The sequence below is a fragment of the Pseudorca crassidens genome, chromosome 1, assembly GCF_039906515.1.
Source record: "Pseudorca crassidens isolate mPseCra1 chromosome 1, mPseCra1.hap1, whole genome shotgun sequence".
In the NCBI taxonomy this organism is placed as follows: domain Eukaryota; kingdom Metazoa; phylum Chordata; class Mammalia; order Artiodactyla; family Delphinidae; genus Pseudorca; species Pseudorca crassidens.
Genome location: NC_090296.1, coordinates 84,249,346 through 84,263,969, shown reverse-complemented (window position 1 = coordinate 84,263,969; position 14,624 = coordinate 84,249,346). Strand labels below are relative to the sequence as shown.

At 55.8% G+C, this 14,624-nt stretch overlaps 1 protein-coding gene across 10 annotated transcripts in view; it reads right to left on the bottom strand.

Annotated features, from left to right (window-relative positions):
• The window catches only part of PAK6 (p21 (RAC1) activated kinase 6), a 35,100-nt gene that overhangs the window by 3,627 nt on the left and 16,849 nt on the right, over window positions 1-14,624 (bottom strand). For 8 of the 10 annotated variants that reach the window (XM_067742777.1, XM_067742786.1, XM_067742846.1 and 5 more), the window contains 6 exons: window positions 8,593-8,801; window positions 7,089-7,724; window positions 1,076-1,573; window positions 819-952; window positions 326-452; window positions 100-225 (listed from right to left, as the gene is read on the bottom strand). In XM_067742777.1, coding sequence (XP_067598878.1) covers window positions 100-225; window positions 326-452; window positions 819-952; window positions 1,076-1,573; window positions 7,089-7,724; window positions 8,593-8,796 — 1,725 coding nt within the window. In that variant the 5' untranslated portion in view covers window positions 8,797-8,801. Of the gene's footprint in view, window positions 1-99; window positions 226-325; window positions 453-818; window positions 953-1,075; window positions 1,574-7,088; window positions 7,725-8,592; window positions 8,802-10,906; window positions 11,117-13,776; window positions 13,913-14,624 lie in introns of those variants that run through there. The other 2 variants (XM_067742837.1, XM_067742854.1) reach the window with 2 other exon arrangements.

Sequence of the window (14,624 nt, the reverse complement as noted above, 5' to 3'; positions counted from 1 at the left end):
GCTATTCGGGGTGGGGGGCTCTGGAGGAGACCACAAGTAGAAGAGCTATGTGTCCCCAAGCCTCTTCTGGGAGGGCTGGGTGGTGGAGGGAGCCGTTACCTCAGTCGCATACAGACACCTGCAGATCACTTCGGGAGCCATCCAGTAGGGGGTTCCCACCAGGGACTTCCTCTTAGGGACATCTTTGCTGATCTGTGCACAGAATCCGAAGTCCGAGAGTTTCACCTGGGGTTGGGGTGAGAGGGAGAAAGGGGAGTGATGGTGAACTAGGGAGGAGGAGCCGTGAAGTGGTGTCGTGGGTGCGCCAGGGTGGGAAGGGCCCTACCCTGCCATCGAGGGTCAGCAGTATGGAGTCGCTCTTGATGTCCCGGTGGATGACACCCTGGGCATGCAGGTAAGCCAGGGCCTGCAGCACGGCCTCGCACACGGTGGCAATCTGCTCCTCATTCAGCCTGGACGGGGAAGGCAGAGCCATCAGCAGAAGAGCATGTTAGCTTTGGCGGGGCTGCAGGGAAGACGGGTTGGGCAGAGTAGGTGCCCCTGGTACGGGGCCCCACAGCTCCTGGACGATGTGTGTGGGAGCCCAGTCAGGCCAGAGCCCTGGTGGAAACGGGCCTGGGCCTAGGCTGGAGCCCTCGTGTCTTCCCCACTGCCCTGAGACCCCTGGGTCTGTTAACCCGAACAGATGGGGGTGGGCAGGGTGGCTCGGGACCACGTGCCGGGCACCCCAATCATCTGGGCCTGAGGCTGCCTAACATCCCTGCCAGGGCAGTGGCGGGAGCAGCCAGCGCTGGGTCCCAGCCCTCCCAGCTGCCCACCTGACTTGGGAGATGATGTCCGTGAGGGCCCCGCCCTGCAGGAACTCCATAAGCACCCACAGCTCCTCGCCCACCAGGTAGCTCTTGTACATCTCCACCACGTTGAGGTGCTGGTAGTCCCGCATGATCACCACCTGGGGGCAGGAGGGGACGCCTGAGTGCCGGGCACCCTCCCCACTGCCCCTGCTTGCAGACGTCCAGCCTGCCTCCACCATCACTGCCCGTCCCAAATGCCCCGCCACGCCCTCTCCTCCCACCTCATTAAAGAGCAGCTCCCTGCGCTGCTGCTTCCTGAGGTCCATCATCTTGACGGCCACCTGGCGGCCCGAGTGCTTCTCCCGGGCCAGGCAGACGATGCCCGTGGAGCCCTCGCCAATCTTCATGTAGCTGTCCAGCAGTAGCCGGGGGTCACCCTGGTCCACCACCATCCTGAGTGCAGCCTTGAACTGCTCGTGTGTCACAACGCCCGTTTCCTCACCAGCCAGGGCACCCTTGGCCACTGCGGGGTCCTGGGGCAGGTGAAGGTTGCTGGTGCTGATCTGGGCATGCCAGGTGCGGGGGGAGCCCGCCGGGGAAGACCGTCCTGGAGGGGGGCCGGCAGCTGGGGCTGTGCGGAGGGACTTCTGGGGGCTGCTGGTATCTGAGGTGGCCAGAGGGCTGAAGGTCCCCACGGGCTGGTCTGAGGGCAAGGACTGGGCCTTGGCCACCAGGCTTGGGGGGAGGTCTTTCTGCAGCGGTCTGAAAGAGGCGTTGGGCTGCAAGGAGAAAGGAAGAAACAGAAAGGGGTTTGGCTGTGGGAGCATTTAGAGTACCCTTCCCAGAGGCAGGGGGTGGCTGCCGTGACCTCTGGACACTGGCAGGGTTGGGCAGAGCCGGGATGGGCATCAGACTCATGTGGGAGGTGCCGCAAGCAAAGATTTTCAAATGGAGCTGAAGCCAAACCATAGTCCTGCTTGAGAAGTCAACCCCCAGTGTTCCCAGGTGAGCAGACAAAACAACAGCTCTTTATATCCACACTGTCCTTCCTGCGAAGACAAAGCCGAGTCCCTGGGGTGTCCTGGGCCGGTATTTCTTCCTTGGGTGACTGACAGCCAGACCCCAGGGAGGCCACCAGGAGGCAATCTGGGTCAGAGGCGTTCACGACCGTGGCTACCCTACCCAAGGGCCCATGCGGGCAGAAGAGGCCCTGGGCGTAGGGGCAGGGGCTGCAGCGAGGCAGCTGTGACTGACTCCCAGGACACACGGCTGCCGTCTAATAGTCCCGATTGTTCCTGACAACGGGGAGTCTGCGTGTCTGTGCGGTGAGATTAAGTCCCCAACAGAGGACCACAGAGCCATGTTACCATCTTGAGGGGTCCTCAGGTGTCTCCTGGGCTGGGGATCTGGTGCTACAGAGATCTGGAATCAGGAGGGTAGGTCCAGCCAAACCCAAGCCTTGGGGCCAGGGGTGAGGGGGTTTCCTCAGGGCTCCCCAGAGGAGCTCCTCCACTAGCCACATGGAACTCCTGGCTGATGACCCCCCAAGAAGGAAGAGAAGACAGGGGGCCTATCTTTCTGGTCTCTGGCAGGGAGGGAGGGAAATGGAATCGAGCAGCAGGCTGGGCCCCCAGTGAGTCTTGCTCAGGCCCAGCCTTCTGGGCAGCCCCAGCAGGAAAGGGTCCCATCCCTGGGTGTCCCCAAGGAGCTGGCGAAGTGCAGCAGGACCCTTCCCAGGGATTGTGTATGCTTAAAAGGGCCACCTGGAGACGGCCATATGCGACCTAACGGGGGACACCTGAGGAGCTGCAGAGGGGCCTTCCCGGAACATCTCAGAGCCCATCTCATAGGCGGTTGTCTAGGTGCCCAGAGGGTGCTGGTCTTCATCCTCAAAACTGAATCAGTTTCCAGGGAATCTACTCAAGCACTCAGCTTGGGCTGGGCTGCTTGAATCTGGGCCTTGGGCGCTACCAGGCTCAGCCAGGGCCTTTACAACCTCTTCAGCACCCCTCCCACCTAGACTTCAGGGCTCTCATCCCAGTCCCTGGCCTTGCCTTGTATCAGGCATGTGCACGGTGCCTCTTCTGGCGACAGCCACGCTGTGGGGCTCTGCCACCCCCAGCCCCGCAGGCGCACTGAGTGTGCTCCAGCCTCTGCCAGGCCGTGCCTGACTCGTGCTCAGCCCTCGAGGTGAAGGAGCCAGGTAAACCTCCCGGGACTGCCGTGACTACTCCACCCCCGCCCGGCAAGCACACGTGTGCAGTAAATGGATTGTCCCCGCCAGCACCAGCACCCGACCTCACCCCCCTTTCCCTACTCTGTTGTGGCGGAGCAGTGGGAACTCCAGACTGGGGGGTCAGGACCTGGGTTCCAGTCCTGCTCCGCTCTGACTTGGGATGAATCTTAGGCCATTCCCCTTCTCTGAGCCCCAGTCTCCTCTGTGAAGGCACGGTGATCTGGGGAGCTGGATAAAATGCAGATTCCCTGGCCTTGGTAACGGCTTCAGCAGGTCCCTAGAGCAGGGACTCCGCAGTTTAACAAGGCCCGTGGCTTTGGATGTGAGAGGAACCTTGGCCCACAATTTGAGCAGCTCTGCAATTCCATGGCCTTGGGGAGCCTGTGGGAGGGCTGGGACTCGGGGTGGAGGGAGCACGGCCACCACAAAGGCTGTGAGGCCACAACCAGGAGCAGAAGGACCATGAGATGTCACCCGGTAGCAGCCTCCAAGGCTCTGTGAAAAGGCTGCCCGCTGGCCTGTGAGGCACGGACCTAACACAGAAAATGTGCTCTCTGAGCATCTGTGTGGGGCTGGGCAGAGACTGGGGATCCGAAAAGCTCCTAAAGCTGCTCCTGAGATTGCTCTCACGGCCCCTGACCTCTCTCCACTCTGGATTTCTAAGGAAGGCGGTAAAACCGTTTCCCTCTCCTTCTGGCCTCCCGGCCTCCCGCATGAGCTCTCTGCTCTGAGGATGAGTGGACACGGGAGGGTGGGGACAAGTCAGGCAGAGGGGCTGAGGAGGTGGGTTCGCTTCCCCCCCTGCTGTCGAGGCCCCTGTGGAGACCCTGCCGCAGGTGCTGGCTGAGCTCAGGGGCCGAGGAGGCAGCAGGTGGATGGAAGCAGCAGACGGATCTGGGGGAGGCGGCCAGCTCTGACGTGGCCTGGGACATGGGACATAGGACACGGGGGTGGTCGGGCCAGGATTGGTCTTCACCTCAGCAGGGTCTGGTCCCAAGTGTCCCTTTGTGGCCCTTGCTGCCTGTCTCCACAAGGAGGGAGATTTTACTTAACGTAACCACAAGAAAGGACCAGATGAAACGTGTTAAACCGCTCCAAGAAAGGGAAAGGGGGACAAAAGGTGGAATCAATTGTTAGGGGCTCTGGATTAATTCTGGAGTTACTTGTGTGACTGAGGCCTCTTCTTGCGCAGGAAGCCACTAGAAAGAAGAGTTGTACATGGAGTTACAATGATGCCTCATGTTCCCTTCCCAGGCTAAGAAGACAGGGCCAGGCTCTCCAGCTGTGGGCTCAGGGGGCTGTTCTGTTAGTGCCGCCCAGGCAGAGGCCATTTCATAATATTTAAGAAATACTGGAGCCATTTTATTGAGGGCTTACCACTTTGACAAGGGCCTTAAATGCATTATCTCATTTAATTCTCATAGCCCTGTGGACTGTTTTATTAGCCCATGGGTAATATTATTATCTAAATTGGTAGATGAGGAAACAGGCTCAGAGAGGTTAAGTAACTTGCCTAGAGTCACTAAGCCGTAAGGGACAAGGTCAGACTTCAGCCCTGGTCAGCTTAACCTCTGATCCCTATGCAGTGGTCCTATTGGGGGTCCTTGGCATGTAACCGAGTACATGGTACACAGTAGGTGCTCAACCAAGGTTTGCTGATTGTTGAGGTCTTTCTGACGAGGCCTTTCTGCCGCTAGGTGGGACCACTTCTAAATCTCCCAAGCTCCTAACTGTCTTACCTCTTTGGCCTCTCTGTCCCCACTTGAGGTCTCCTGTTGCTCTTTAGCCAAAGCGAGTGAGTGCAGGCCAAGCTGCCTGGGGCTGAGTACAAGAGCTCTAGGGTCACAGACCCTCCTGCAGCCACACCTGACACGCTGTGGCTATTGGTGGCCTGCCCTCCCAGGGCACTAGTGCATGGACTGCTGCTTTAGGAGTTGCTGTGAGTGTCCAGGGCCAACCTCTGGGATGTGCTGAGTGCAGAGGGCTGGCTGCTGGCTTGGTCTGGGTTCCCAGGGCCCAGGCCTTGGGGGAGGAGGAGGAAACTGAATGCTTCCCAACCATATGGTAATTTGCTGAGAGCAGTGGTTCTCAACTGGGGGTGATTTTTTTTTCCCTCAAGGAACATTTGGCAATGTCTGGAGGGATCTGGGGTTGTCCCCTCTGAGGGGTGCTACTAGCATCTAGTGCATAGAGGCGAGAGATGCTTCTAAATATCCTTCAACACCCAGAAGAGCCCCTGCAATACTGATCCAAACGTCAATAGTACAGGGTTGAGAAGCCCTGGCCCAGAGCGGTTGTGGGGCGGTCTCGGCCCCGCCTTTTGGAGGCCTGGCTTGAGAACATCCATCTAGAAAGGTGTGCCCAGGGGGCCAAGAAGGAAACCACTCCCCTGGATTTGGAACTGTGGTGTTTCTGAGCCCCGGATGAGCACCACCTGCTTCCTCAGGGGCAGGGGAGACCTCGTACAGCCCGCAGCAGTGGCCCACAGTAGGTGCTTTGTGGCTGTGCGGGGATGGGGGCGGTTGGCCTGCCCCCTGCTGTGGGGTGCTGGCAGGAGCCCAGGACCATGCATACCAGTTTTGACACCCCCTTTCTCCAAATCCCTGAAACCACCCCCCCACCCCAGCAGGACTCTCGAAGTGCACTTCCTGGCAGGGTGCACTGTCCTGCTCCCACCTTAGTTTTCTGGGGAATGTCTCCCCAGGGGTACAGCCTTCCAGAGACCCCTCGGCTCATCTGCTCCTCCCTGAAGCCCCCGCCCCGCAGGGGATCCCAGCCTACCGTCCTTTGTCCCAGTGGGGACTGGAGGGCACAAAGCCCAGAACCTTCCCTGGGTGCCTTGGGCTGGCAGTGACCTATATGGGGTTGAGGGTCCAGGCCACCCCTCAACTCCCCACCACCCCTCCACAATTGGGCTGGACACACTGACGCCATCCCGGGAGGGGGGACTCCATTACTCATGCCGCTGTCAGTGGTGGTTTCTTAGGTGAGACTTAACAACCCTTGTGCTGCAGCCTAAGCTCATTTCTGCCTGACCCTCAGGGAGGAGCTAAAAGATGCCTTCACGGAAAAGCCTTCCCTCCCACCTTCGGCTGACTCATTCGCGACACCAGGGGGTTGTCCCACGCTCTCTGAGTCAGTCTTCTCATCTGCCAAATGGGAAAGGATGTCACTGTCACCACGGACAGGATGTCACAGGGCACGTAAGAAGCAAAAATTCTCGGCCTGCCCAAAGATGTCACCATTAGGGCTCCCTTCACTGTTTCCTTTTTTACAAGAAAAATATGTGCATTTGAGGCTGTCACACGCCAAAAGTCAGCTCTCCTGTTGCTCCCAGACCCAGGCAAATTCAATCCTCTAGCTTTTCATATGACACACAGTATGAGAATAAATAACTACAGGAATGTCACACAAAGCAAGAACTACTAGAAAAAGGGAAGGAAGGAAGGAAGGAAGGAAGGGAGGGAGGGAGGAAGGGAGGGAGGGAGGGAAGAATCCTCACTAGAGAAGGGGTAACATAAACCTCTGGGAGAAGCAGCACAGAGAGGCTGTGTATGACCTCAGGCGAGCACTGGGACAAGCTGGGGGTCCAGGCAGAAAAAAGATCAGAAAAGGGAGCCAGAGAGACCCTGTCCCCCCTCCCCGCCCCCCGAGGCTGGAGCCTGGGTGGGGTCGCTGGGCACTGGGGGCAGGGGAGGGTCTGGGCTTGTGGTTAAAGGTGCTGCTTTTTCAGGGGTGCCTGCCTCCCCGTGTGGTCCGCCTAGATACACCCCAGAGGGCAGGAATGTCAGCTGAGGCGTACCACAGCCCCGCAGAGGCCCCCGGAAAATGACCTGGCTTGCAACATCTGACTCACACGTGCCAAGCCTTCGGAGCGCTAGGGCTCAGCTGGTTCAGGGTAGAATCCTCAGCTGACGATCTGTTTACCTCACGCTTTCCCCAGTCCGACCGTGTAGGTGGGGAAGGCCGGGCAGGGCCTGTGTCCCCAGTGGATGCTGCCGGGCCAGGCCCCCTGCCCTGTCGAGAGTGGCCCCGGCGGAGGCCGCGACCTGACCTACCTTGCTCTGTGGTGGAGGGCCTGGCTTGCTGCTGCTTGGAGGGGCGGCGGCAGGAGCGGACAGGAACATGCTTCGGAACAGCCTGCGCTTCAGGCTGCTCTCCGGGGTCTTGGGGCTGGGGCTGCCCTCCCCCCCTGGCCTGCCTGCAGCCGAGCCCACCAGGCAGGACTGTGGCCGGGCCTCCTCAGAGCCATGCCCGGCAGTCTTGGGCCCCCGCCTGCCCGCAGCCGTGGAGGCCGAGGTGCTAGTTGGGGAGCTCTGCAGGCAGCGCTGCGGGGCGCCCTGGAACTCGGTGGGGCCCAGGGACTGTGCCTTGGTGGCCAGCCCACTGGGCAGGACCCGCGGGCTCTGTGGCTCGGGCCATGGCACATGCCTGCGCCCTGCTGGTGCGGCCCCGTTGCAGCTGAGGTAGAGGCCATGGGGGTCCCTGTGCTCAGACTGGGGGCTCTGCAAGTACATGTCCGAGTTGGCGGCCCACTGCTCATCCCCTAGCAGCCCCAGGGACTGTGCCCGCCGCCGGCTGGTGGGGCTGCGGCCGCGCAGGGTGTTGGAGCTGATGACTGACAACTTCTGGATATCGTTGAGCAGCCCCGAGATGTAGCCGTCCATGGGCGCCGCGCTGCCCCGCACCACTGTCTGCAGGGGAGGGGGAAGAGCGTGGTGAGCCTCCTGTCATGGCAGGGAGGGGGCGCTGGGCGGGGACCAGGTCAGAGAGCCTCCCTGGGGGGCCTTGGGGAGGAGCACCATGGACCTCCCTTGCTGTGTTATCCATCTATTCTTAATTTTTCAGCCCCTACCCAGGGCCCACGGTGGGCCAGCCCTGTGCTGGCGGACGGATACAGGGAGAAGCCTCATTTTCACCGGCCCACAGTCTAGCAGGGCAGACAGGTGAGTAGCCATGGCGTTCAATCCAGCGTGCCTGATGGTGCCGGCAGCTGAGCTTCGGGAGCTGGGGAGACTGCAGGCCCTGCCTCGGGCCCGCTGCCGTTCTCCAGCTCTGTCTGTGTGTGGCCTTCCAGGGGACATGCACCAGTCCAGGGCTCTCCTCCACACATAATGGCTTTGTGGCCTCCAAACCCTGACAGGGCCCTGACCCCAACCCCTATCAGGCTCTTGCATCAACCCCTCCTGACCCACACAACTTAATCCCCTGGGTCTGTGACAGCCCCCAGCCCCACAGGGGCTGCAGGTCCAAATTTTGCATGGGACATACTTAAAGATTATTTGTTATCTGAAACTCACATTGTATTGGGCATCCTGTATTTTTATTTGCTAAATCTGGCAACCCTACCACCCTGTGGAGAGGGACTCCCCAGGATCCTCCTCCCTGGGTCACCCAGGGAGAGAACGAGAGGCTGATTAGCAGGGAATGAAGACATCCTGGCTAACTGATAGCTGATAAATCAGGTGGTTCTTCAGGTGCCTGTGTGGTCTTGCCAGCAGCCCTCTGTGAAGGGGGATGGTCTGAATCCTCCCCCACCGCCATCCCTGATGCCCGCCTCACCTTCATGGGCTGGAGCTGCACCCGGGTGATGCGTGAAGGGTCCACCACGGGCTTGGGTCGCCGCAGTGTGTCCAGGATGTTCTGCCATTGTGGGGGGAGGCCCACGAACTTGCCTTCTTTGGGGTCGAAGGAGGTGTGGACACGGTGCTGGAAATTCTGTGGGGCCGAGATCTCAGGGCGTTTCTTTTTTTTCTTGCGGAACATGGTGCCTGCATGGGGAGGGTCAGACTGAGTTCCAGAGGGGGCTTCACAGGAGCCTGGCCCCGGGAAGGACAGGTGGCCGCAGTGGGTACTGGGGCCCCAGACTCCCTCCCCCACTTCAACCCCCTGCACCGGCCCACCTCTCAGGCCTACTCCCTCAGGGAAATGGCTAGCTCCCCGCAGAGCAGTCCCAGAAGCAGCAAAAGCCCCATAAATAAGCCAACACAGACTACAAAGGAGGAAAAGAGGTGTCTGTCTTCTCATCTGCGCTAAGTCCCCTGCTGAGGAGGCAGACCCGGGGGGTGTGTATTTATAAGATCCAAAGCCCATGACAAATAACATTCCACCGTCGAAGAATTAAAAGGGGGGTGGGGAAGAGGGAGGAAAGCTGACAAACTCATTTTATGAAGTATGATCTTGATTCTTAAACCAGATAAGAATAGTACAAGGAAGCCCCCTGGTGGCACAGTGGTTAAGAATCTGCCTGCCAATGCAGGGGACATGGGTTTGATCCCTGGCCCGGGAAGATCCCACATGCCGCGGAGCAACTAAGCCCGTGCGCCACAGCTACTGAGCCTGCGCTCTAGAGTCCGCGAGCAACAACTACTGAAGCCTGCGCACCTAGAGCCCGTGCTCTGCAACAAGAGAAGCCGCTGCAATGAGAAGCCCGCGCACTGCAACAGAGTAGCCCCCGCTTGCCGCAACTAGAGAAAGCCCGCGCACAGCAACGAAGACCCAACGCAGCCAAAAATAAATAAATTTAGAAAAATAGTAAAAGGAAAGGAAAATTTGAACCAATTTCAATTCTGAACGTAAATGAAAATCCTAAACACAATTAGCAAATTGAATCCAATTTTTCGTTAAAGGGTTTTTTTTTGTTTGTTTGTTTGTTTCTTTTATAACACAGTCAACTCGGGTTTGTCCCAGGATGGTTCAAAACCAAAAACTGCTAATGTGACATACAACTTCATAAAAAGTCAAGCTGCGGATTCAGAGACATGGTGCCCCATCAGGGACCAAACTAAAAGGGCCCTTATGGTCCCCAGGTGCTCGGCCCTAATTCTGGAAAGGCCCTGAACTAAGGGCACTGCTGGGGTGGGTGAGGGCAGCTATCTTAGGGGAAAAGCTCTCCAGGAAGAGAGAGCCCACCTCCCTCTGGGTCCCCTTCTCTCTGGTCTCAGAACTCTGATTGTACAAAACATCACCTGCAGTCAAATCTCCATCCCTTGCCTTGCTGGTTTGGGTTTGCCTTAGGCCCTATTAAGCTCTAACAACAGCTCTGAGTGACACCAGCATGCAGATCTGAGAGAGGGAGACTGGAGACCCAGGAGGCAAAGTGACTCTTAAAGTGCTGCTCTGGCCTCACCTTCAGGGAGCCCTGGGCTGGGACCACATGGAAGACAGGGTTGGGGGTACCCACTAGAATGCTATTGTATTTGAAGTGGCTCAGAATAGCTCAGTGCATTTGTGTGGGGCGATGGGTGCTAAGGACACTCAGTGGGCTCTTGTGTCAGCTGGAAAAGTCACTTCTAGGTTTGTTTCAACAAGACATGTGTGTTTCTTGAATTGAATGCTTGGATCATTCATCTATCTACAGAACTGGATAGATCTGTGCCATGGCACTCTCTTTTTTTTCCTGCTCCAGAGGGAGAATTTTCCTGGTCACATTCACAGGTTCTGGAGCAGGTCACAGATCTGGGAGGCGGCTGGTGCCACTCGGGAAGGCAGGGGGCTCAAACAGCCAAGTCTCTCCACTAGGCATCCACCAAGCATGAATCAATCTGAATCCATGTCATACCTCTTGGAATGGCAGCCACTTTTGGGGACCTTGAGGTTCAGGAAATCTACCAAACATTCCCACCAGGCAAAGCCACATGTGCAGGAGCCCCAAGGACCAAGGACTTTGGAATGAAATATAACTGTTTGAGTTACAGGTGAGTTGCAGGGAGTCTTCCACTAATTTGGGGAGACTTTGAGCGAGCTACCTTAATGATTTGAGCCTCAGTGTTCTTCATCTATAGAATGGGGTTAATAAAAAATAATGCACAGAGTTTAGGGAGTGTTAAGTGAGCGAATTCCCAGGAAAAAGGGGCTGTTTCTCTTGCTATGTTACCTCTCCGTGCATCCTGTCTCTCAGCTCAGGTCCCTGCAGACATCAGAACATGAGCAGATCCAAGCCTGGGAGTGATGCCCAACTCCTGTCCTCTCGGAGTCACCTGGCAGTGGTCATGCCTGATTTCTTGTTCTGGGGCCCTCGTCACCGCTCCACGACATAGACTCTTCATGGCTTGGTAAAGCCTGACCTCCTCCCTGTAGTCTTTGGCTACAGAAGAGTCTCAGTTCTGCAATTCTGTCCTGACAGACCCTCTATCTCTGGATTAGCTCAGCTGATGGTTTCACTCTCCTCCCCACTCTGTAAACCCTTCTGGAGGTGTAGGGACACAGCCTAGAGTTGCAAAACAGGTGGCTAATACTTCCCTCTCTCCCCACCAGAACATCCCTGGCCCCAACTCCCCAGCCGCACCCAAAGGCCCAGCGTTTGCTGCAGGAATGCACGGGGAAAGCATCTTTTTTGTTTTTGTTTTTTTTTCGTTTTTTTGTTTTTGGCTGTACCGCAGCATGCGGGATCTTAGTTCCCCGACCAGGGATCAGTGGAACCCTCGCCCCCTGCAGTGGAAGCATGGAATCTTAACCATTGGACTGCCAGGGAAGTTCCTGCAAAGCATCTTTAGCAAATGGTCTACATGACTCTGGGATGCCCCTCCTGAGTCCACCCTAACAGCAATTCCAGAATAAGTTCTTCCCACAGGCAGCAGGAAGGGCCTGAGGAGAAAGAAGGACAGTGCAGAGTCCTAGGATCCAGGGGTTACAGGGGAGGTAGGGAGCTGACAGAAGCAATGAACTGAGCTCAGCCTTTGGGGGAGGGGGAGTAGAGATTTAGAAATCAGAGCCAGCCACTTAGCTAGCGGGAAATCCACACCTAAAGGGAGGCTGCCAGGACGCCCAAAACCATGGTGAGGCCAACACTGCCTGGGACAATATGACTGTGTACATAGAAAAATCTACATACAAACTTCTGGGATTAAATGTGAATTTTAGAAGTCCCCAATTCAAGGTCAATATAAAAAAAATTGTATTCTTGCATACCAGCAACAAACAAATAGAAAATGAAATTTAAAAAAAGATGTTGTGGTACAATGGGAAATAGACGTTTGGTCTTTGTACACCCCACACCCTGCCCCCTATTCCTGGCACAGAGCTCTTAAACCTCTTGGAATCCCCAGAGTGACAAGAGTGTCGGAACTTTCAGCCTCCCCATTCCCACCTCTGGGGAGGGAAGAGGGGCTGGAGATTGAGTTAATCATCAATAACCAATGATTTAATCAATTGTGCCTACTTAATGAAACCTCCATAAAAACCCCTCAGAGATAGGATTCAGGGCTGGTGCACGCCTCAGGGTCCTGAGAGGGCGACGCGTCTGGGGAGGGCATGGAAGCTCTGCACCCTTCCCCCATACCCTGCCCTAGGCGTTATGCATCTCTTCCATGTGGCTGTTCCTAAGTTGCATCTTAATGAACTGGTAACAGTCAAGTGCCTTCCTGACTTCCACCAGCCGTCCTAGCAAATTATCAGATGTGAGGAGGGGGTCGTGGGAACCTCAATTATTAGCCAGCTGGTCAGAGGTACGGGGACCGGGGCCTTGGAACCTGAGTCCCAAGTGGGGGGCAGTTTGTGGGGCTGAGCCTGAGGAGTCTGTGCTAATCCAGTTAGTTAGTGTCAGAATCAAACTGAATTGTTGAACACCCGGTTGGTGTCAGAGAATTGGATAAATGATCTCAGGAGGAGAAAAACCCTCTCATTTGCTGTCAGAAGTGTTATTAGGGAAAAACCCCTCAGACACCCTTTCCCACTTTACATGAAAAATATCAGATACCTAGGAATAAATCTAATCAAAGATGCGCAAGGTCTCTACGTTGAAAAATATCAAACGTTAAAGATGATAAAGAATGTTCATAGATTGGAAGCCTCAATATTATAAAGATATCAATTATTCCCCAATTAACCTACAGAGTTATTGCAATCAAAATCCCAGCATACGTCTTTTGGTAGAAATTGACAAACTGATTCTAAAATGTACAGAGAAACATAAAGAATCAGGAAGAGTCAAATCAATCTTGAAGAACAAAGTTGGAGGGTTACACTACTAGATACCAAGATTTATTATAAAGCCACCACAATTAATACAGTGTGAAATTGGCACAAAGACTGATGAGTAGGCCAGTGGAACAGAAGAGAGAATCTAGAAATAGACCCACTCGCGTAAGGTCACTTAATTTATGACAAGGTGACACTGCAGTATGGTAGGGAACAGATGATCTTTTCCATAAATGTAGGTGAAGCCATTAGATATCCATATGAAAAAAAAAAGGAGTCTGGAAAAATGAATTCATATCCTATCCCCAAACTAACTGGAGCTAAATGTGAAAGGTAAAAATAATAAAGCTGGTGGGAGTGATGGTGGGGGGCAGGAGAGAGGGTAACCCCTGGTCTGGCCATCCCCTGCCCCAGGTCTGGTGTGAGTGACTATGGTGAGCCCGAATTTGATGGGCTTTCCTGGAGCCCCTGACCTGCTGGGGCCCAAACCCATCCACACCCATGGGTCCCGAGGACAAATTAAACTATCAAGGTTTTCTCTGTCCAAAGCAGGCCTAGGTTAGGAGTAGGAAATTCTTTCTAAAGATTTCACCTAGACTAATTTGTAAATGCAGTATGAATATAATGAATATTTGAAGGAAATACAGCAAAGTATTCATTGTTGTTGTGTCTGACTGGTGGGGTTCCAGGTGACTTCCTCCTACCCCATCTTTCTACTCTTCTGAACATTCCTTAAAGATGATGGGCTGCCTTTCTAAAGAAAACAAAATATTTTTAAAGAAAGAGAAGAGTGATCCACGAGCACTGAGTTTCCTAAGAGATACTCACCCGCTTAAGTATCCGATGTTGCCAGGTCACTGGGTGTCAATCACCTGAGACCCAAGCATCCCTGCATCTCTCCAGCTCCATGTCCTGGACATACACACGAATGCCCAGAGAGGGGCCCTCACTTGCCATTCCTAGGTCTCCATCTTTCACCCAGTTTCCCGCCTTCTGACAAGCCCAAGGACCTCGGGGCTGAGGGAGAGGGGGTGCTGAGTCAGCCGTGAGGTTAAATCACATCAGGCCATGCCCGCCTTTAAAACTGCCATCCGAGAAGCACCACCTCTTTGCATCCACACTCCACTCACCTAGTGAAAGAGCTTTCCCTAAAGAAGGTACTCTGGAGGAGGAAGGAGGATGCTGTTCCTTCAGAGAGCCAGTCCCTGCCTTTCCTTCTGCCTAGCCTGACAGAAATGATGTGGGCCTTGGCCACTGAAGTAGAAATGGGCAGAGGCAGGGCGCCAGCTCTGGCTCAGGGGGACCTCTGCTTCCCGAGTCCCTCCAGTGCCGTGGGGGGAGGTGCTGAGGAGTCTTTCTCAGGCTGGGATGCACCTTTACGACCCAGGAATGCTTTGAACATTCCTCTTCTGAGAATGGCCGAGGACATCACCTTCCAGCCAGCAGGCTGGCCCATGACTGGACCAGAGAAGGATGCCCATCACTGGGGAGGAGAGGGGAGGGGAGGGGAGGGGAGGGGAGAGCCCTGCCCCAACCAGCTTTAGAAGAAAGCCCCCCCCACCCCCACCCCCCCACCCCCACCCCGCGGCCCAGCTCCTGCTGAGGCTGCTTCCTCCAGCCAGAGCCTGGCAGATGGGGCAGGTCAGTTCCTGGCAGAGGCTTCTGGAGGAAATGCT